At 55.0% G+C, this 19,888-nt stretch overlaps 3 protein-coding genes across 5 annotated transcripts in view; all 3 read left to right on the plus strand.

The window, feature by feature from the left end:
* The first annotated feature begins 127 nt into the window (after positions 1–127).
* On the plus strand, positions 128–17,180 carry si:ch73-138n13.1 (capping protein-inhibiting regulator of actin dynamics). Of its 3 annotated transcripts, none has more exons than XM_068761109.1 (14): positions 128–290; positions 2,442–2,635; positions 3,324–4,560; positions 4,836–4,914; positions 5,408–7,591; positions 7,706–8,059; positions 8,134–8,259; positions 14,549–14,667; positions 15,005–15,173; positions 15,248–15,410; positions 15,506–15,630; positions 15,822–15,964; positions 16,084–16,171; positions 16,253–17,180. In XM_068761109.1, the coding sequence occupies exons 3-13, from the start codon at positions 3,338–3,340 to the stop codon at positions 16,157–16,159; spliced, it is 4,761 nt and encodes a 1,586-aa protein (XP_068617210.1). In that variant the 5' UTR covers positions 128–290; positions 2,442–2,635; positions 3,324–3,337; the 3' UTR covers positions 16,160–16,171; positions 16,253–17,180. The 3 variants fall into 3 exon arrangements, with proteins under 3 accessions (XP_068617210.1, XP_068594412.1, XP_068617211.1); XM_068738311.1 differs by having other exon boundaries at positions 2,445–2,635; XM_068761110.1 differs by lacking the exon at positions 128–290 and adding an exon at positions 2,318–2,330.
* A 655-nt stretch (positions 17,181–17,835) lies between these two features.
* Positions 17,836–19,669, plus strand: crybb2 (crystallin, beta B2). The gene is made up of 5 exons (XM_068761018.1): positions 17,836–17,939; positions 18,014–18,132; positions 18,948–19,080; positions 19,177–19,319; positions 19,406–19,669. The coding sequence occupies exons 1-5, from the start codon at positions 17,862–17,864 to the stop codon at positions 19,641–19,643; spliced, it is 711 nt and encodes a 236-aa protein (XP_068617119.1). The 5' UTR covers positions 17,836–17,861; the 3' UTR covers positions 19,644–19,669.
* An 86-nt stretch (positions 19,670–19,755) lies between these two features.
* LOC137893029 (paxillin) overlaps positions 19,756–19,888 on the plus strand; it is a 3,136-nt gene continuing 3,003 nt past the window's right edge. The window contains exon 1 of the mRNA XM_068738459.1: positions 19,756–19,765. Within this exon, the coding sequence (XP_068594560.1) occupies positions 19,756–19,765 (10 nt within the window). The remainder of the gene's footprint in view (positions 19,766–19,888) is intronic.

The following is a 19,888-nucleotide window of genomic DNA, read 5'->3' on the forward strand; positions in this document are numbered from 1 at the left end:
GGTCGTGTACTTTATTTTGACGGTTACCCAACACACTTCCGCCCGCCGCGGCGGCTGGCTTGACGTGGACGCTAACCAGTCAGACGGGTTGTCTCCGTCGACCCTGTCAACAACACCGCAACCTGAGACGCGGCAGCCAGCTAAGCGAACCAGCTAGGTCGGCTGGTCTGCTAGCCAGCTAGCGGACGCGCGGACCCGCGTCACGTCTCGTGTCCGACCCGGTGACCTGGTTGGACCTACGGCTCCGTTTGAAGTTCTTTCAACAAGTGGAGAAGAAGGGGGGGACTTCGGTAAGTTGTCTCCGGTCCGGGTCGGAATCCGGTTGTTTCCGTTTTGTGAGTTGTTTTAGTTGTTAGCTAAGCGCCGCTAGCCTGTTGATACGTCTGCTATTATTGGAAGAGGCTGAATAGTCGGACAGTTTTACCTTGACCTGAATGCATCACACGCATTCCGAACTCGTGTGCGGCGTTCGCGGCCTCGCGTCCGGCGTCGCTTAGGTGGGACTCGGTTCCGTCCACGGTGCCTCAGTTCGGGAGTTCGGGTGAGCAGGCAGGGTGCGTGGGAAGAGGAAACACCTGGAGGGCGGAAGGGCCAAAGTGTCCCGTTTATTACCGTAAAAAATAAATAAAGTTTTACGTTCTATCAGTGGCTCAAACAACATGAGACTAAAAAATATTACGAAAAAAACGTAACATCAAGGAAAAGAAAACAAGTAATTTAAGATGTACTTGTTGACGCACCTGTGGAAAATGTTTAGTATTTTATTTTAGCCCTGGAAATTAATCTGTGCCAATCCCAACTTGTTGCCATGGAAATGACAGTAATAGTACTCTTGTGTGTTAATAAATAAATAAATCATAAAAACATTTTTGAACAGTTTTTCAAAATCTGCAGCGGAAACTAAACCAAATCACCAAAATGATTTTCATTTCTCCTCTTCTGCTCGAATCGACGGCTTCCTCGCGTCATCTGCGTCGCCAGCAAGAAAAGGAATGATTTGTTTTTTATTTGTTGTCATGACAACACGGAAGACTCTGGATCCCCCACCAACAATCTTAAAAGAATCTGGATATGTTTCCACCATCGCCGCTGGCCGTTGTGCGTTTCTACACCTGTTTGTTTGCATAAAGTGACTAAACGAACAAACAAACACGTTTTATCCACCAAAAGTAAATTATTTTTCTTGAAACATAATTTATGGATTATTTTCACGAGGAATTAGTAACAAAGGAAGATATTAGAATGTTCAATTTAAAAACTAGAAAGACAATCAGAGATTGCCGACCCCGCCTCCAATAGACTATTGGATCTTGTGAGACAGTAAACAGGGCTTCCGGATCAGAGGGGCCAAACCTGCTCTAGCTTGCTGCTCCGGAACGTACTACAAGACTCCTTCTGGACTCTTTTTCCCATCATGCCATTCGTGTCCCTCCCTCTTAAAGTGGCAGTTTACAGCACAGGCACAATTCCAGATGTAAAAATAATTCTAGAATCTGGATCCAGATCCAGATCAATGCCATTCTCGGGGAGGACCGAGCCACGGACAGAACCTTGCTTGTGTAAAAATTTCAAGTCGATTGGGCTACTAGTTTTTGAGTTATGCGCTCGGACAGACAAACAAACAAACATACAAACGCACCCAATTGCAATACCCCCGCCTCCTCTTCGGCGAGGGTAAAAATGAAATCCTGGCTCCTACTATAGAATGTTAATAAACTCTACACCTTAAAGGCTAAACATCCTGTTGTTCATTAACGCCCGTGAACGGGAGTCGGCGGTTCGACTCCCGATCCCAGAGCTGAAGATCCAGCCGGAGACCTCGGCTCTTCCTGCTGCCGAGTGTCCCCGGGCGGATCGGATGTTTGTGGGATCCGATGTGCCTGTCCTCCCGTCGGTGCGTGGAAGCTCGGGTCCTCGTCATAACTGGCTGAACCGGACTTGTTTATCATAGGGAGGTTCCGTCGGCGCTTCCTGCTACAGAGCCAGCCCACGTTTCTGACGTGCGGCGCTCACACTCCAGCAGGAAAGCGTCTCTGCTGGTCCGACTGGTTCCCTTTAATCCGTTGACACTTTAACGACTTCATCAGGTCCTCCCGTAGGTCAAAGGTCATCAAAACGCGGCCTTCAAGGCCTGCTCAACGAACTGTTGAGGTCGCTGCTTGACTTTTAGAAGGACACATCGTTTTAATAGTTCAAACAAGTGTAACTTTTGATCTTTGACGATCACTTGTAAAAGGGGGCGGGGCCACTCTCGAGGCCCAGACTGGTGGAACTTGTAGTTCCAGCGTTTACCGACGCAATCAGGCGTAAGTGTGAGAGAGTCGTAGCAGGTAATGACTTCCTCGTGCATTTTGTTGTTCCTCTTTGTCTGGAATCTGCTGCAGCGACTCGCTTCACGGTCAGAATCAATCAGAACTTCTTTTATTTCTCGCTTTTGTAAGGAGGCAGGCGCAGAAACGGCGCCGTGAGCGGACGGGCCCGTTGTCACTCTCCTGTGAAAGCGCCTCCGTGGGGTCGCTCCTCCAGCTCCTCCTGCTCCTCCTGCCCCTCCTGCTCCTTCCTCCTGTGTGGTATGACATCGCCGCCGGGTGACAACGGACGCCAGCGCTCTGAGGCAGACGGTTGATCTGCTCAGGTGAGATATTGCCCCCCCCCCCCCCCGTGTCAGGAAGTCCCTTAAAGGCGTGACGCACAGCAGTGACGTTCCTGAAAGTGGTTCCTGGTCAGATTTATTCCTCCCGTCGTACAGAACCGTCTGTGACAAACACGCAGGCTCATCGAGGGAGGGGCCTGAACCTCCGACGTCAGGCCGCTGTGAGCTGAAGCCTGATTTGCCTGCGTGACAACATGAAGAAGGAACCCGCTCCGGGTCGCAGCTCTCAGCGCTGCGTACTTTTATAAAACAGATGAATTGTATTTGATGGCTTGTGGTTGTAGCATCTAAGCTAATAACATTAACATGCATCCAGTGCACGAGCTAAAACCATCAAAAAACTCTCATCCTCTGCGTACGTCAGTCTTCACCAAAAATAAAACGTGCAACTTCAGGCCCGACGCAACTTCTGAGCAGAAAAGAAGCCGAGCATTTTGATTGATTGATTGGTTGTATCGTCTTTATGCCGCTGCCTGCATGCAGGCGCTCACCTAGTCGCGTGATCAATCACGCTGTGTAAATATCACTCGGGTGAATAATTGTGCTGCGGGGTGGGGACACTCCCAAGACAAAGTCCGGCTAGTGTCCAGATAGCGTCGACGCCAGGAGGCTAATCCTGGAGCTCCTTTTGTTCAGGACTCGTTTTGTTTTTACTTCTTTCTTTCTAAAGTTCCGTCGAAGAAGATGGCTGCCGAGGTGGAGGTTCAGTCGGGCCAGGTGGGGAGGATGGCGGCGGCTGGACGGCTTCACCTGAATCCCCTGACTGATGCCAGGAACAGCCTGTTTGATGTCCCGCCCATCGTCGCGCAGGAACCCAACAAGCCCGTCCCGGGTCCCAAACCGCGGCTCACGCCCAAACCTTTCGCTGTGGAGAGAAATGCCACCATCAAGCCCATCGTTGCCCCAAAGCCTCAACCTAAGCCCCGCCCAGAGCCCGCTAGCCTTGCTGGGTACAAGCCGGGACTTCCACATAGTCCAAACCCGGGAAACCCCGGGCCGCTGTCAGCCAACTTCAACCGACCTGCCTCTACGTCCTTTAAAACGTCCAACATGTTCGCCACTGGACAAACAACCAAGCCGGTTGTCCAGCCGTTTAAACCGGCCCTTCCTCTTGATTTAGGCGACCCCAGTAGACCCAATGCTCCATTTCCAACTGAGAGGCAGAAGCCATCAAATCTGACCTACTCCAAGAGCCTCAAAAGTCCTCCTGCAGTAGGGTGGTTCGGAGCCGCCGAACAGGACGAGGAGAAAGACCCGTCGATGCCCAGCAAAGGTGGGGGCGCCATGACCAGAGCCAAGTCGTTGGGGTTCCTTGTCGAGGCGGGAAAGGAGGAAGAAGAGCAAAACGCCGGGGCGGCAGTTCCTTTACGGTCCCGTCCCAGAGTCTCCAGGCCCAGACCTGTGTCGGCTCTTTTCCTCGACAGTCCTACCAAGACCGAGACGCCGGTTCCTGCCCCTCGCTGTGCCGCAAGACGACCACTTTCAGCGGATCTCACCGCCAAATTTGAGTCTATTGGTCTTTCCCTGCACCGTACTACTGCCAAAATGAACACCAAAGACAACGGTCAACCGGAGAAGGGAGGGAGAGTCGGAGAGTCGGAGGAAGCGGCTAGAAGTTCTGACGGGGACGCTAATCCTGCCGTCTCGAACCAAACGGGGACGGAGTCCGACGACGACAAGCCTGCAGTCAGCATCAAGTCCCGGATTCATCTCCTCCTGGATTCTTCTTCCTCCCCCGGCGCCTCGACGTCGGACCTCCTTCCTGCCGTTCCGCCGGGCTCTGAAACCGAACCACCGGTGGGTGTGAGACAACTCATCAAGCAGCTATCGGCGGACACAACACCGGCACAGAGTCCAACCCTGAGGCCGCTGAAGCCCCGCCCCTTACCATCCGACCTGACCAAAATGTAAGAGCTGCCTGTAAAAGAACAATTCACCCAAAATCGAAGACTTGGTTATTTTTGATGGAAAGCCCGGTGACGTTTCTGTAGCTTCGTAATAAACCAGTGCCGGTTCATTCCCCTCACCGCGAGAATCTTTCCTTTACCTTGGCTTTGAAAAGATAGACCATGTTTTCCTTTTTGGGTGAAATATTCCTTTCACGTCTCCTCGGCTTGCTTTCGTCGAGTGTCTTTGTCCGAGAGTTCCGATGTTATGACGCACGTTTTTTTTGTCTTGTCAGGTTTTCACCCGAGAGGTTGCCAGACCTCGGCAATGTTTCCATCAGCGACGAACTCCATGACACGGATCCTCAGAGGGGGGTAAGATCTGGTTGCTGTTGGGCTCGGTTGAGGTCAAACGACGGGGTCAGGTACCAGACATCGCCCTTCGTGGGTACTGATGTCTGGTTCGTTTCATTAAATCAGTCGACGCCAAGTGTCAGCCCCAAAGAGAACGGAACCCAAGCCGACAAACAACCGTTCTGAGCAATAGATTGGGAACGAGGTCGAAGTTGAGAGTGAAACTGATTAATGTCGCCTCTGGAAACGGGGCGTGGCAACGAGAATGTTGCTGCCATAGATGTGCGAAGCCGTGAAACCTGAAGCAGCCAGCACATTCGTCATCTTATGAAACAGGCAGGGAAAAGGTCAGCGCAGGGAGGCTTTGTTTGCCGCCGCTGCACCACACCCATCGTTAACCACAGAAGAAGAGGGATTCCGTTTCCACGCCGACTCGTCTTCAGTTTGTGCTTCAGCCTCTTTCCTTTGCATTTGAAGTTTCACGTTTTGCTCTTCTCATTCTATCTCTTCTTAGAGAGGCGAGTCGGCTTCCGGTGACCAGAGGACGTCTGTGGATTCCCAGGAGAAGCCAAAAACGGTCCCCACATCTGAAGGGCGTCCCGAGGCAGGGCAGACATTTGGCACCGCTCCCAAGGAAAGCCGCGCCGGCGGGGACGTGCAGACAGTGAGAGCGTCCTTGTTTGAAAATGTCGTGGAGAGACACAGCGTGCTGATGGTGGACGAGGGCAAGCCTCCAAAGACGGCCAGGGAGTCGCTCAGCAGCCCGTCGTCCAAGAGGGACAACACGGAGGACGGCGGGACCGTGGTCACCGCCGTCTACAAAGACCCTCCGTCCCCATCCGGTCCTCTTCGGGTGGTGCACGCCTTCGACACGGTGCAGGCGGTGGAGGAGAGCAGGGCGGTGAGCGAGCATGTCCCGTCAGCTCAACGGGAGGACAAGGCCATGACGCTGCGCTCGCGCCGTTCAGAGGGAACCAAGCCCACGCCAGAGAGAACCGCTTCGGCGGCGGCGGCGGCGGCGCCGCAACAGCAGCCGCGGTATTTAAGAGTCGGCGCGCTGCAGAAATGGACCGACGCCGGTCACGAAGACGAGAAGTGGATGCTCGCTCAGAGGGAAGACGTTTTAGCTAGAGACAGCCACAGGGGGGCCGAACAGGAAGAAGCGGCTGCGGCCCCGAAACGTCTGAAAATCCTGCACGCCGAGGAGCCGCTCAAACCCAAGGCCACCTACTTTGCCCTGACTGGACAATTACAGGAAGTCTTTCCTCCCGTAGGCGCAGGAGCGAGCGTAGCAGACGCCGACGACGTCGCTGCTAAAGCGCCACAAGGTAGCGCTCAAGGGAGAAGGCATCCATCCGCCCAAGATCCAGTCGAGGTAACGAGGAGCCACAGATCTCACCGGGAGACCAGGCAGACGAGAGAGGACCCAACGGACGTGGAGAAGAAACGGGAGCTGAAAAAGGAGAAGGAGAGACACAAGGCCAAGTTGAAAGCGGTGGAGAAGGAAAAGCAGAGACAGCTGGAAGTGGAGAGAGAGGCCCTGTCGGAGTTCGAACGAATGAAAGAGACGGAGAGGCAGAGAGAATTGGAACGGCAAAGACAGAAAGCCTTCGAGAAGGAGAAACGAGAGTTTGAGGAGAAACAACGAGCCCTGGAGAGGCAGAAACAGACGGAGCTCCACAAACAGAAAGCGCTAGAAACGGAGAGACTGGAAAAAGAACGGCAGCGGCGGCAGCGAGAACTGGAGAAACAAAGGAAGGCGGAAAGAGAAAAGCAGGAAGTGGAGAGACAGCGAGAGCAGGAGAGGCAAAGACAAAGGGAAGAAGAGAGGCAGGCAGAGCTGGACAGGGAAAGGAGGCTGCTGGAAGTCCAAAGAGAGAAGCAGGAAATGGAGGAGCTGCAGAGAGTCAAAGAGCTGGAGACGCAACAGCTCCTCGAGTTCCAAAGGCAGAGGCAGAGGGAGAAAGAGAAGCAGCAGAACACGGAGCTGGAGGAGCAGAGGCTTCAGGAGAAGAAGCAGCGGGACGAAGCAGAGCGAGTGAAACAGATGGCGTTAGAGCAGGAAGCGCTGAGGCTGAGAGAGATTGAGAAAGAAAGGGAAAGACGAAGGGAGGTGGAGAGGGACAAGCAGAAAGAGCTGGAGAGAGAGAGACACAGAGAGCTGGAGAGACAGAGACAAAGACAGCTAGATATCGAGAGACAAAGACAGCTAGATAGTGAGAGACAAAGACAGCTAGATAGTGAGAGACAAAGACAGCTAGATATCGAGAGACAAAGACAGCTAGATATCGAGAGACAAAGACAGCTAGATATCGAGAGACAAGAGTTAGAAACCCAGAGACTGAGACAACGAGAGCTGGAGACGGAAAGACAGAGGAAGGAGGAGTTGGAGAGATTTAAAGAGAGTGAGAGGAGACAGCTCTTGGAGTTTGAAAAGCAGAAGCAGGCGGAGCGGGACAGGATGTTGGAGAAGACGCAACGGGAGGAGGCCGATAAGATGAGACAGGTAGCCAAGCAGCAGGAAGCGGAGAGGCAGCGGCTGAAAGAGCGGCAGAGGGAGGAAGAGGAGCGGTCCCGGCTGGAGATGTCCCGTCTCCGTCCTCAGGTGGTGGACATAGACGCCGTGTCCCGAAACGACCATCTCCCGAAGTCTCCGCCTCAGCGCAGCGACCCTGCGGCGCGATGGAAGGAGCCGTCGGTGAGACCAGAAGAGTCTCACAAGCCGGCCGTCCCGGACGCCGACGCGTCCGCGTCCGCGTCTCGGGCTCGGCGCTCGCTCAGTAAAGACCCGTCCTCTGTTTCTGGTGTTCAGGGCGTCGACGCCGGGCTCGGAGCCCGACTGCAGCCCGAGAGAGACGTCAGCTGGAGGCTGCCACAGCAGACGTCTCCGGGTGTCTCCGGTCCGGCGTGGACGACGTCTCCACAGGACCCGTGGGACCTGCTGTCGCTCCCAGTCCGGCCGGTGGCTCAAGCTAGCAAGCTAGCCAACAGAGTCAGCCCAGAGCAGCTCCTCAGGCAGCAGGAACGGCTCCCTGCCCCAAAGGGGGCGTGGTCCGCTCCGCCCGACGGCGCCGCCGGTGCTGCTGCGGACCAGGCGTGGATCCCCAGAGAGCTGCTGGGGCGCAGCGGGGGCGTCGCCAGCCGCCAGCGCTCGCAGGGATCCCAGGTGAGACGCGCGCGGGACGACAACAAAGGCGTGCAATCCCGTTTACTTTGCCCCCCCCCCCCGTTTGTTGTCAGGACCTGAACAGGATTCGCTCTCGCAGCGTGTCCCGCCGGTCCGCCCCCTCGGGTGGCGCCGTGGAAGCCGGCCTCTCCAGGCTGAGGAGCCGCAGCGCCCACAGAGAGCAGGACCGCCACAGCTGGGTGAGTCTGCCGCTAGAACCGGGCTCCTGGGAGCGCCGTCGGCGCCGCGGGACACGCCGCACGGCGCCGAGCGTCCCGTGTGGACGGGTCATGGGTCAGAAACGGAATGCGGTTCGCCGACTGAAGGCCGTAAAGAGTTGCTGAGTCACTCGCCTCCACCCGACCCGCGTCGTGTCCTTGAAAAGCAGAGACGAGGCCTGTAATTGGGTTGGATTAGTCAGCCGGGCTCAAAGGAACGGGTCCGGCGTCCACCAGGCGTCCACCAGGCGTCCACCAGGCGTCCATCAGGCATAGCGGTTCGGCCCGGCTTGGGGGCCGGCGCGGCCGTCCTAGAGTTACAGAATCGTGTGTCAGATTTACCCGAAGCTGTGGCACCGAGCTGAAATTTAAGTCAGACCAGTGCTGCCACCTAGTGGTCGTCGTCCAGCTGACCTGTGCGGCTGCTTTGAATCAAATACAGGAAATATATCCAGAGCAGATCAATAAAACGGGTGAAATGACCCGCGAGGAATCGACAGTCTGCTCGATTCCTCGCTTTCCTCCGTCAGTGAAGCTTCCATTGAGATGATCTTATGTCACTTCGCTTCTCCGAACCTTTTCAACTGTAAAACGGTTCCAGATATTGCTGAGGTGATGTCATCTCTGAGGTGAGCTCATAGTGATGACATCACTGGTTTAAGGCGGAGCGTTTGTGGCCGCTGCTCAGCAGAGATGGGCACCGGGCTGACGGCGGCGCTGTACTTGTGGTCGTGCTGCCTGACTCCACGCTGCGCTTGGGTGAGCGATTTACTGATCATAATGTAAATAATAATAATAATAATGTTTAGAAAACATAAAGAAACGGGAGATAGTGAGGCTTTAAGCTGCCGTAAAGCGATGACATCACTGTTGTTTTAGCTCCGCCCTCTGGGTTGCTTTATGCCGTTTGTTCCCGTTTGAACCTCCTCTGCTCCGGGCGGTGTTTACGGTGGACGTCCATCCTGGACTCCTCCTCTGATTGGCTCAGATCTACAGGTTAAACAGCTAGTTACTGAGTGACATCATGAACTAACCAGTCACATGACGGTTTTCATCCTCTGTCACCACACATCTATTCTTCTATCGTCCTTCAGTATTTGGGGACGTGATGGTGATGATGATGATGATGATGATGATGATGTAGAACTCTGGTTCCCGATCGGTTCAGACCACTGAACAGGATGCGTGGGGGAGACTTAAAGTCAAAAAAGGGATGTTTTGTGTGTGAGTAAAGACACATGAACTAGTTTTAAATAATTTATGAGGGACAAAAGTGAATGTTTCAGAAGCCCCTCCCCCCACCGCCCCGCCAGATCTGTGCCCACAGCTGCTCAGGGGTCTGGTTGAGCCCGCCCACAGCCTGATGATGTCATCAGATGAGGGGAAGTAATGAGCAGGCACGAGTCAGTGCCGGGAGGACGTTTGGTCTCGGGAGGAGGACGACGTTAAAGGACGGTTTAATGTCCCCATTCCGGAACCTTTTCATCGTTTTTATTGGTTGTTCTTCAGTTGTTGTTTCTCCAGCCTCAACGGCTCAGGGATCTGCTGCTTACCTGAGCAGGTGAACCCTCAACATGTCATAGCTGTTAGCATCAGGCTGTTAGCATCAGGCTGTTAGCGCCTCCTGCCACTCGCCTGCAGCGCAGTACTTCTGTCTGCTCACCTGTAGGGGGCGTTGCTCTCTGAGGAGCCTTCATTCACGCCACCAGTTCTCCACCAATCACAGACCTGCTCCAGTAGCATGTAGCATGTAGCAGGTCCCGGGACTTGAGCTGCCGATAAGCCTGTGGCTGAGTATTCAGCCGAGCCGCACCTCTTCCTCTTCATCATCATCGTCATCGCTGCGTGATGACATCACGCATCCTGTTTTCGAATGAGCTGCATTTACGTTCGTTTCCACTGCGTCTCTCTCCTCGTCCTGAATCAGGCTGGAGCGCCGCAGAACGAACGTCACCCCCTCCTACCCCCCTCCCTCCCTGCGTTCTGGATCAGGGACCTCCCATTCTCTCCCCCCCCCCCCTCCCTCCCTCCCTCTCCCTCTCTCCACCCAGTTTCTCCTTGACAGTCCTGAGAACAGAGCAGCTCTGCTGACGCATTCCCTCCTACCTGCCCGTACCTGCAGGACCAGGCGAGGAGGGAAACATTCTCTTCCCCTCCGGTTGTCTCTGCTTGGATTACGACGCCTTCCTGTCCTTGTTATTTAACTTTTAACCTCGTTTTGGAGGGAATGCATCCTCGACGGCTCGCCGGCGACCGAGAGCGATCGCGTCCATCTCGTTCCGGAGACAGTCGACTACTAGTTCTGCGCTTGAAGTCGTAGAAACCCGTTGTAGCTCGCTTACGCCACCTGCTGGGTGGGTGCGCCGAGCATATCGTCGCTCGTGCATCGTTATAGACGTTTGAGGGCTTCGCCGTTCGCCGCCGGAGCCCCCAGAGCGATGAGCTGAAGCCGTCCCGGCGGCTCCAGTCGGACGGCGCTGCAGGGAAACGTTCCCACACTGGACTGACGGAGCTCTGCTGCGTCCCAAGGACACCCCCCGCCTGTCCGTCTTAACTCTGATGACCCCCAGCAGCTCCAGGTCACGGCCTCAATTCTGACGGTGGATTGTGATGGAGTATTTGGGGGACAAGCTGTCGGGGGCCCACTCCCAGGTGTCGGGATGGGTCGGGAACGTCCGTCGCTCCCTCCACGGGGCGTTCGGCCTCCTGTCCACCTCGGGGGAGGGCGGCGGCAGGAGCCAGGACGAGGCGGCGGGCTTCAAGAGGACCGGCTCCCTGCGCTCCCTGGCGTCCCGCAGCAGGGAGTCCATCCGTAGGTTCTCGCTGCGCAGTCAGCAGCGCCTGTCGCTGCGCAGACGCAGCACCCCCGCCGCCGTAAGAGCGCACACACCCGTAAGCCGGCGGCGTGTTCAGCGGTGTCGTTAAATCTGTTCGGGGTCGGGGGCGTGTCTCAGAAGCGTCACGCCGACCGTTTGCTGTGAAGCCCGACGGGTCGAGAACTTTTCCTTTAGTCGTTTTCCCCGTCTCTCTCTTTGTTGAGCAAACCTGCTGCTTTAGCGGTTCTTCAGGTCAGCCCCCCCCCCCGTAACCCCCCCCCCCCAGTTGTGATTCTGTAGTGATGAAGTTAAGGTCAACACAAAATGGGATTCCGCTTGTCCCCACCCTGAAGACCAACTGGGACACATTTAGATGTCCATGTTTGGGATACGGGCACCGCAGCGTTCCTATCTTTAGGAGCGCCTGTTCGCTGCTGTGAAATCGCTTCGTGAGTCACGACTGCTAAAGATAAAAAGCGTTTTCATGCCGTCTGCGCTGCTGTACGTCGCGTCGACGAGTCTGGGCAGGTCGGCGAGTCTTTAACGCCAAAGATGGCGCTTTAGTTTCACGCGTTCGGATCGTTTTGAGGAGACGAACCGATCAAAGGTTGCTACCCGGCCAGTCGGCGCTTTTTCGGTTCCTGTTGACCGCCGAGGCTGGAGAACTTCCTGCTTGTGTCATCTCTGCCCTTCCTCGCCCTCACATCATCCTCACACAGCTCCTGCTGCCTCGCAGTTGATTGGTTGATGAGTCACAGCTAGCCGCCGTAGCAGAAGCTAATGTGTAAGGTCAAACATAGGTCCCTGGAAAAGGAGGAGGAGTTGAAGGAGCCTCCGGAACGGGATGGCCGGTCGCTCCTCTGGGAGACGCCGCGATGCTCCCAGAAGAGTCTTCAGGATGACCGGTCTCCTCCACGTTCAGACCATCTAAGGACTCTGACTCTGACTCTGAGTCACGTCTATGTCAGAGCAGACGTGTGAAGATAAGCGACCATCATGCCGAGCAGTCGGAGGCTTTAAGCAACTTTCAGGCCTTCAGGTTGCGTGGAAACCAGTCCAGTAGTCTATATATAACCCTACCAGCTAACCAGCTAACCAGCTAACCAGCTAACCAGCTAACCAGTCCAGTAGTCTATATATAACCCTGCCAGCTAACCAGCTAACCAGCTAACCAGTCCAGTAGTCTATATATAACCCTACCAGCTAACCAGCTAACCAGCTAACCAGCTAACCAGCTAACCAGCTAACCAGTCCAGTAGTCTATATATAACCCTGCCAGCTAACCAGCTAACCAGCTAACCAGTCCAGTAGTCTATATATAAGCCTGCCAGCTAACCAGCTAACCGGTCCAGTAGTCTATATATAACCCTGCCAGCTAACCAGCTAACCAGTCCAGTAGTCTATATATAACCCTGCCAGCTAACCAGCTAACCAGTCCAGTAGTCTATATATAACCCTGCCAGCTAACCAGCTAACCAGCTAGCTGGCGGAGGCGGGCTTTTAAACCCGACACAACGCGTTGATCGGACTTTAGTTCGTCTCTGTTACGATAATCATTTCAAAGATTTGCTGGTTGCAGCTTCTTAAATCGTGATTGGCTGCTTTCTGTTTCTTCTGATGATAAACGAAGTCTTCGGTTTGTGGCTGTTGGTTGGACAAAAAGAGAAGTTTAAATATCAGCCCACCGATCATTCAAATAATTGGCTCAGCCACCGGACATCCAGCAGCGATCTATGAAATCTAAGCCAATCAGAGCGTTTGATTCTTGTCAAAGACATCAGAGAAACGAACGATCTCAAATCTCGCTTTGAGAGGAAGCAGCTAATCCAACGGGAGAAATGAGAACAATCTGAAGTCGTTTTCACGTTTGCTCCTGTTCTTTCTGGAGCTTTGTGCGGCGCTGATCCGAATGAGGCCCCGTGGGGGGGGGGGGGGGGGGGCTCGCAGCCTGCTTCTTAATGTAAGCCCTCTGACATGCGGCCACAACGCACATTTGTCGACCTGAGATTAGCGCTCATGGGAGCCGTTGTTTGGAATGTCTGCAGGAGATTGATATTGATTACTGCTCCGTTTTCCCACTCAGAGTGGGGAGTGCTGGTTGAGCGGGTTTGATCGCCTGGCACTCTCTGACGGGTGGAGTTTCCTTCCACTGAGCTTCACCTTATTTGACATTAGAAATGCAAATGCTTCTGTAAAGACGAGTAAAAAGCGAGAAACGGGGTTTTACGCACAAATTAATTTTCAGCCCAGGGTTGAAAAACAAAGCCTAAAGAGTTAGCTTAAAGACGCCGCACAAAATGCTAATAAACAAATCTAAACAAAGCGCTAAAAGGGCCGCGCCCCAGTCACGTCTCACCTGAGGCCTGCTACCTGCGATAACAAGCAGGTATTGTATGTGCAGTAGCTCCTCCCCCTTGTAATCTGACACCGTCCCGAAGCTTCCAAGGCCCCTTCCCCCCCCCCCCCCCCGGCTTGTCGCCGAGGCCCGCGGAGTCATCGGCCCTTTCTCTCCTTCATCCTTCCAGTCATCCGCTCTTTGTTATTTGTTTCCTCGGACACGCCCTTCCTGTCTCGAGGAAGCTGACTTGTGATGAACGTTTCGGTGCTGCTGGACCTGCTGGTTCATCCACGCTCGCCGCCACCTCTGAGGGCCCACGAACCCGTCCAACCGGACTCAGAAGCCGCAGGGCTACCGGCGTGAGCTCATAATCGAGCCTCTGAAAGGCGTCGCCGCCCCTCGACGTGTCCCAGCAGAGGCTGCGTTCAGGCGCGGCGTTTTTGCTGAGGGGAGGATGGAACGCGTCCGAGACGGTGGACGGACCTTAAATACTCGACCCTTAAAGAAGACCCTTCGTTCGGTCTTCTGTCCACAGTCTCGTGCGTTTCCGAGTCGTCGTCCCCCCCCCCCGGTAGCTCCGGGACCTGTCCCCCGTGGCGGGTCCGGGTGTATCAGGTTTCAGTGTGGAACCCTGAGGACAGACCCGGTCCCTTTTGTCTCCTGTATCTAGGCCAGGGTTGTGGGTTCATGCGTAGCCGAGACAGAGCGTCCTCTGTCCCGCCTCGTTAAAAGAGGCACGGTTCAATAGACGGCAAACACGCCGTCGCCTCCATCCCGCCTCCATCAGCTCATCGCCTCTCTTCTTATTGATCTGCCGGCTGCTGGAGGTGACGTCCCCCCCCCCCAGGATGAGCTCATGAATATTTAACTCGAGGAACGTTCATTCAATCAAAGTTGTGATTGATCGCATGAATCTTTGATGGCCGTTTAACCGGATTTGTCCAAAAACCTTTGGTTTTAATCGCCCCTAAATGGATCGGTCGGTTTAGGACGTGCGTTTCTTCATCCACCGCGTGAAAGACGACACCCTGCGGTGAGAGTTTGGCGTCTTTGTGTTTCCTTTATCTTCCCGTCTGATTCCTCCTCGTTCATTTCTTTCCTCTCTGTGGCGTTTCAGGTGCAGAAGAAGCAGAGTAACGGCGTTGAGGAGGACAGGAGGGACAGCGGCGAGACGCCCCACCAGGAGACGGACAGTCAGTACGGGACCTGGGAGACGGGACTCCGCTCCGATGACAGGTCAGCCGCACTGACCGGGTCGGGAGACGTAGCTGCCGGTGCCCGGGCCACGGTCCAGCTGTGTGCTTGTCTTTGTTAGCATGTAGCAGCTAAATGGAGATTCTTATCGGCTGTCTTTCGTCTACGGTGAACCTACTTCCTGATAAGCTGACGTTGACTGACAGCAGCCAGTTTGTTTAAAGCTGTTAGCATTGTTAGCTTGTAGCCCAGCGAGTTGGGTCGGTCTGCGGCTAACGTTAGCACAAGTTCCGCTGTGCACATTCTCTCATTGAGAGTGAATAGCACTTCCTGAACATTTAGTAGGCGTGAACAAACGCTGTGATTGGTTGTGTTCCAGCCTCACGCCGGCCACTCCCAGTTCAGACAGCAATCTGAGTCCTTCACCACGGAAGCCCACCCCCCCGCAGACGCCGGCTGACCCTTCCTCGCTGTTGGATAGCGAGACGGTGGACATCGTCCCGCCGCCGCCGCCGCCGTCGGAGAGTCAGGCGCCGTCTTTCCCCGACGTAGGTTCGATGTCGTGTGTTGAAACGTCTGCTGCAGCAGAAACGGACCAATCATCCCCCGTCTGCTCGTCCAGGCCCCCGCCGCTCTGTTGGACACCAGCGTCCTTCGCTCCAGAGCTCAGCTGGCGAAGACACGCCCCCCGCGTACCCGGCCCACCAAAGCCGCCCGCCAGACCGCGGCGGCGCCAGAAGGAGGAGCCGCCACCACCGACGACTGGCTGTACCGAGACTCCACAGGTTAGCGTTCATTCAGAGGCGGAGGCGGGGCCTCGCCTGCCGCTCTACAGCGCCGCCTCCTGGTGAAACGCATCTCTGTCGTTCTTTCGCGACAGAACCGAAGGCGGAGAGCAAAGACGACGGCGAGGAGGAGGGCAGAGGAGCTGAGAGCAGCGCTGCCGTGGCCCCCCAGCCTCAGAGGGTCGCTCTCTTCCCGGGGGTGGACCCTTCAGCGTTAAAGGTGACGACGGCGCCCCCTGCTGCTCCCCATGGGGATAGATTTAAAGGAGTCCTCATCGAGGGCAGGCGAAGCTTCAGGAGCTTCAGAGCTAAACACGGTGGCTGACGATGATGGGGGGGGGGGGCTTCCTTTAATCATCTTTGATTATTGATTACATCAGCTGATTGAACAAGTGTCCTCCCCGCTGCCAGGCCCAGCTGAAGAAGAGGGGCGAGTCTGACAATCAAAGCGACGGCCCCGCCCCGTCTCCATCGCAGGCGTCTCGCTCCCCAAAGTCCCCGTTCCTACCCCGGGCAGCGCGGGTGCTGCCCCCACCTGGTGGGAAAGAAGCCGGGTGAGTGGGGGCTGCCTGCCTGCCTGCCTGTCTGCCTGCCTGCCTGCCTGTCTTCCTGCCTGCCTGCCTGCCTGTCTTCCTGCCTGTCCCTGTGTTAACCTTCGTCTTGCTGTCTGCAGTGAGGAAGACTCACCCCAGTGGTTGAAGGAGCTGAAGTCGAAGAAGCGTTTGAGTCAGTACGAGATGGAGAGCTGAGTCAGCGACCAGGTCAGTTCCTGGTTGTGATGTCATCACGCCATTACTGGTTGAGGTGAAGGTTAACGCCGGCCCCCTCGGTCCCTCCTGCAGGTTGCCTTAACGCTAACCGAAGCCTTAACGTTGGATCCGGGGCGCCGGAGACGTGAACCTACAGCTGCTGGCGTGTTTTCTGTTCTCGTCCCGTCGGGGCGACGATGGTGCCTTTTATACGGAGCGTCTCGGACTTACGGGAAACGAGCGTCACGCTGCTCCGCTTCATTCGTTTCATGCTCGTCTGCACCGGGAGGAGACGTGGGACCGGGACTCCGCCTCCACCCCCCCCCGGGACGATCCCATCGAGGTTCTGCACTCGACTAGCACGTCTGTCGGCGCCGTGGGACAGCGTTGTCGAGGACGAATCGGACTAGATCATCTCCAATCATGAGGAAACATGTTTGCGTTGAAAGATTTACGTTAAAGGAACAGTTCAGCCGAAAAGGAACATCTGGCGGTGGAAAGTAGGCGGAGTCAGTCTGCTAACATGTAGCCTGAGAGGCTAACACAAAGAATAAATGGCTGACTGGACTCCATCGACAGGCGATGCGTTCAAGGTCAGACTCCTGTTATTGGCTGAACTGTTCCTTTAACGGCCCCGCCCACTCGTGTGATTAAATATGCTTCATCTGTCGATCATGAACTCTCAGCACAAACGCACTCCGATTCTCCGCCTCCTCCTGAAGCCATACACTCCTCCATCTTGCCCCCCCCCCCCCCTAAAGAAATGTGCAATCCCCCCTTCCAATGATCCGGGCGTTGGCAGGCGGGGCTCCGGTGGAGGGACGTTTCGTCCTGAAGCACTTTGGACGCGTCGCCCCGGGCGACGGCGTGACCGTGTTGAGAGTCTCTGTTGTGGAATTTGAGGGTTTATTTTTTATGTCCTCCTCGTCCTTTTTTTATTTGGATGTAAAGACGTTGATTGAACCGTGTCGGACCGGCCAGTGACCCCCGTCAATGCATTCTTAATAAAAGATACTCCGGCCTCTCGTCTCCGTCTTTACGACCTTAAAGTTCTCTATTGATCAGCTGTTAATAACCAAATCATACATGATCACTTAGTTTTAGCTGCAGCCTCTGATTGGCCCGTTCTCCTAGAGAACCTCCGATCCAGATCCAGGTTCCAGCTTCTTATCCCACGTCCTCCAGTTCCTGAATGTTCCGGTCTGGGTCGGGTCCGGCCAACCAACTAATCAATAGAAGGCAGGTGTGTGTGTGTGTTACTGCTGAGCCCGGCTGTTTGTTCATCCTCTTGGCTCCGTCTCCTCCTGCCGGTCCTCGCCGCCCGCCGGCCAGCCCGCCCCGCTGCCCGGCGGGCGGCGTGTGCCAACACAGCTGCCTATTGAGAGGCGGCGGTACGTGCACAATGTGAGTGACAGACTTGCTGCATCAACAGCTCCACCTTTTCTGCTGCTGTGGTCAGAAATAAACCATAAATACCGCCCCCCCGGCCCGGCCCGGCCCACAATGGCTCGACCCCACCGGACGAGTGGCGCAGGAAAAGAGGGACTCTACATCTTCCCGGCAGGCGTACGCAGGTAAATCCGTCACCCCGGGGGGGGGGCCGGATCAGGGGCCCGATGGGGATGTTCGGGTGCCTGGTTGCGACGCTCTGCTTTGTTTGTGTCCCCTGAAGTGGATCGGGATCAGGTTCGGGATCGGGAGGATGTCGGAGCAGCAGAGCGCCCCGGAGCAGCTGGCTGCCGGGAAGAGCCAGGGAGGAGGAGCCGGAGCCAGATATAAGGTACCGGAACAAACCCGGGAGGACGGCTCACGTTGAGCGCGTTCACACTGACTCCGCCCTTCTGTGCGGTCCAGGTGCTGCTGTTCGAGTTCGAGAACTTTCAGGGTCGCAAGGCGGAGTTCTCAACCGAGTGTAAGGATGTGACGGCGAAGGGTCCGGAGAAGGTCGGCTCGGTCATAGTGGAGTCTGGACCGTGAGTAACGAGTAACGACCGGGTCCTTCTGGGAGATGAGGCCCCCAGTGGAAACCATTTGGGCTGGTTCGAATCTCAGCTTAACTCCTGTGCTGGAAGCTTTTTGAAATGCCTCCCCCCCCCCAAAAAAAATAAATCATAAAGATCTCAGAGGGTTAATTAAAAAACTAGAACTCATGTTCATTACATTTAAAATGAGAAAAGATAAAGATTACTTTTTACATTGGATGTTTATATTTATGAATCAAAAGGCAGCTAGCAGGCTAAAGCTGTTAGCATGCTAATGGTGAGGGAGGATACGAGTGTTTTTATTTTGGACCATAACTCAAAAACGGCTTGATATTTCTTTGTGAAACTTTCTACACACAGCGGCCGGGTACAGAAGAGCTGCCTTACGCTATTTCGGAACTTGAATCATTAAACTGATGAAACTGTCACTGTCAAATCATTTAAAATGTAAAGCTCTGGATGGGAAGGAGCTGCTAGCCGCATGCTATGTAGCACAGTGCCGCTGTATTTAGGAAGAACGTGCAGTTAAACTTCTTAAAATCAGTTTATTTTCTGAACAATGTGAACAGATTCTATTTCGGTCTCATGGCAAAAATATTTGAGCAGGAAAATTACATGTTTTTAAAGCAATATTTTTAAACGCAAATTTCAAATCTGAATTATTTTTATGCTGATGCTCAAATCTGACGACACAAATCCAGATATGTTGTGTTTATTATGTTCTATTGTGGATTATTTGCCCCTGCCCCCCACACCCCCCCCGTGGAAGCTTGTTTTCTCACATCTCACGCCCCGTTTCCTCCCAGCTGGGTGGGTTATGATCGGCATGGATTCGCCGGGGAGCAGTTCATCCTGGAGAAGGGGGAGTATCCCCGCTGGGACACCTGGACCAACAGCCAGAACAGCGACTCCCTGTTCTCTCTCAGACCCCTCAAAGTGGTGGGTGACCGGTTCCGACCCAGTTCCACGCGATGCTTTGACCGCTTTGCCCTGTTCTGCTCTGAAGGCGTCTGAAGGAGTGTTTGTCCTCCACAGGACGGCGCCGATCATAAGCTACACCTGTATGAGAGCCCGGGGTTCACTGGGAGGAAGATGGAGATCGTGGATGACGACGTTCCCAGTTTGTGGGGCCACGGTTTTCAGGATCGCGTAGCGAGCGTCAAGGCTCTTAACGGAACGTAAGGTTCTACCCTGAGGTCGTTCTGTTTCGCACCTGTCCTCTACGGGTGTGAGTCTCATAGTCGGTCTGTCCTCCCTCCCCCAGATGGGTCGGGTATCTGTACCCCGGCTACAGAGGGCGCCAGTTTGTCTTTGAGCAAGGAGACTTCAAGCACTGGAACCAATGGGACGCCCCCGCCCCTCAGATCCAGTCTGTCCGACGTGTGCGGGACATGCAGTGGCACAAGAGGGGCTGCTTCATCGTTCCTGACCCGGCTCCCGAACCCGACCCCGCCCCAGCACCAGCACCTCCTGCCCCGCCTGCCTCCGCCGGAGCCACCTAAGCAGCTGCAGGCGCCCAGTGAGGGTTGCCATGTCTGTTTCAGTGGCCAATAAAAGTTGTTTGACGTGGATTCGGCTCCATTTGTTGGACGTGTTTCTCCTGCGGTTACTAGAATGTCAGCCAGTAGAGGCCAGACCGCCACCAGATCTGGACCCGCAGCAAAACCCATCCATGAATCATCTGAATCCTAAACCCGAAGCAGGCGACTCAGTTGTGTGATTGTCAGCAGCTAAATAAAGATCCACT

Source organism: Brachionichthys hirsutus, chromosome 4 (assembly GCF_040956055.1).
Source record: "Brachionichthys hirsutus isolate HB-005 chromosome 4, CSIRO-AGI_Bhir_v1, whole genome shotgun sequence".
In the NCBI taxonomy this organism is placed as follows: domain Eukaryota; kingdom Metazoa; phylum Chordata; class Actinopteri; order Lophiiformes; family Brachionichthyidae; genus Brachionichthys; species Brachionichthys hirsutus.

What these genes read in the sequence shown, in the direction of transcription:
- si:ch73-138n13.1 (XM_068761109.1), top strand. Translation starts at nt 3,338, where the DNA reads ATGGCTGCCGAGGTGGAGGTTCAGTCGGGCCAGGTGGGGAGGATGGCG. An exon ending in CCATCCGACCTGACCAAAAT is followed by an intron (nt 4,561 to 4,835) that starts GTAAGAGCTGCC and finishes TTGTCTTGTCAG; the next exon opens with GTTTTCACCCGAGAGGTTGC. An exon ending in AGCGCTCGCAGGGATCCCAG is followed by an intron (nt 8,060 to 8,133) that starts GTGAGACGCGCG and finishes GTTTGTTGTCAG; the next exon opens with GACCTGAACAGGATTCGCTC.
- crybb2 (XM_068761018.1), top strand. Translation starts at nt 17,862, where the DNA reads ATGTCGGAGCAGCAGAGCGCCCCGGAGCAGCTGGCTGCCGGGAAGAGC. An exon ending in GAGCCGGAGCCAGATATAAG is followed by an intron (nt 17,940 to 18,013) that starts GTACCGGAACAA and finishes TGTGCGGTCCAG; the next exon opens with GTGCTGCTGTTCGAGTTCGA. An exon ending in GTCATAGTGGAGTCTGGACC is followed by an intron (nt 18,133 to 18,947) that starts GTGAGTAACGAG and finishes GTTTCCTCCCAG; the next exon opens with CTGGGTGGGTTATGATCGGC.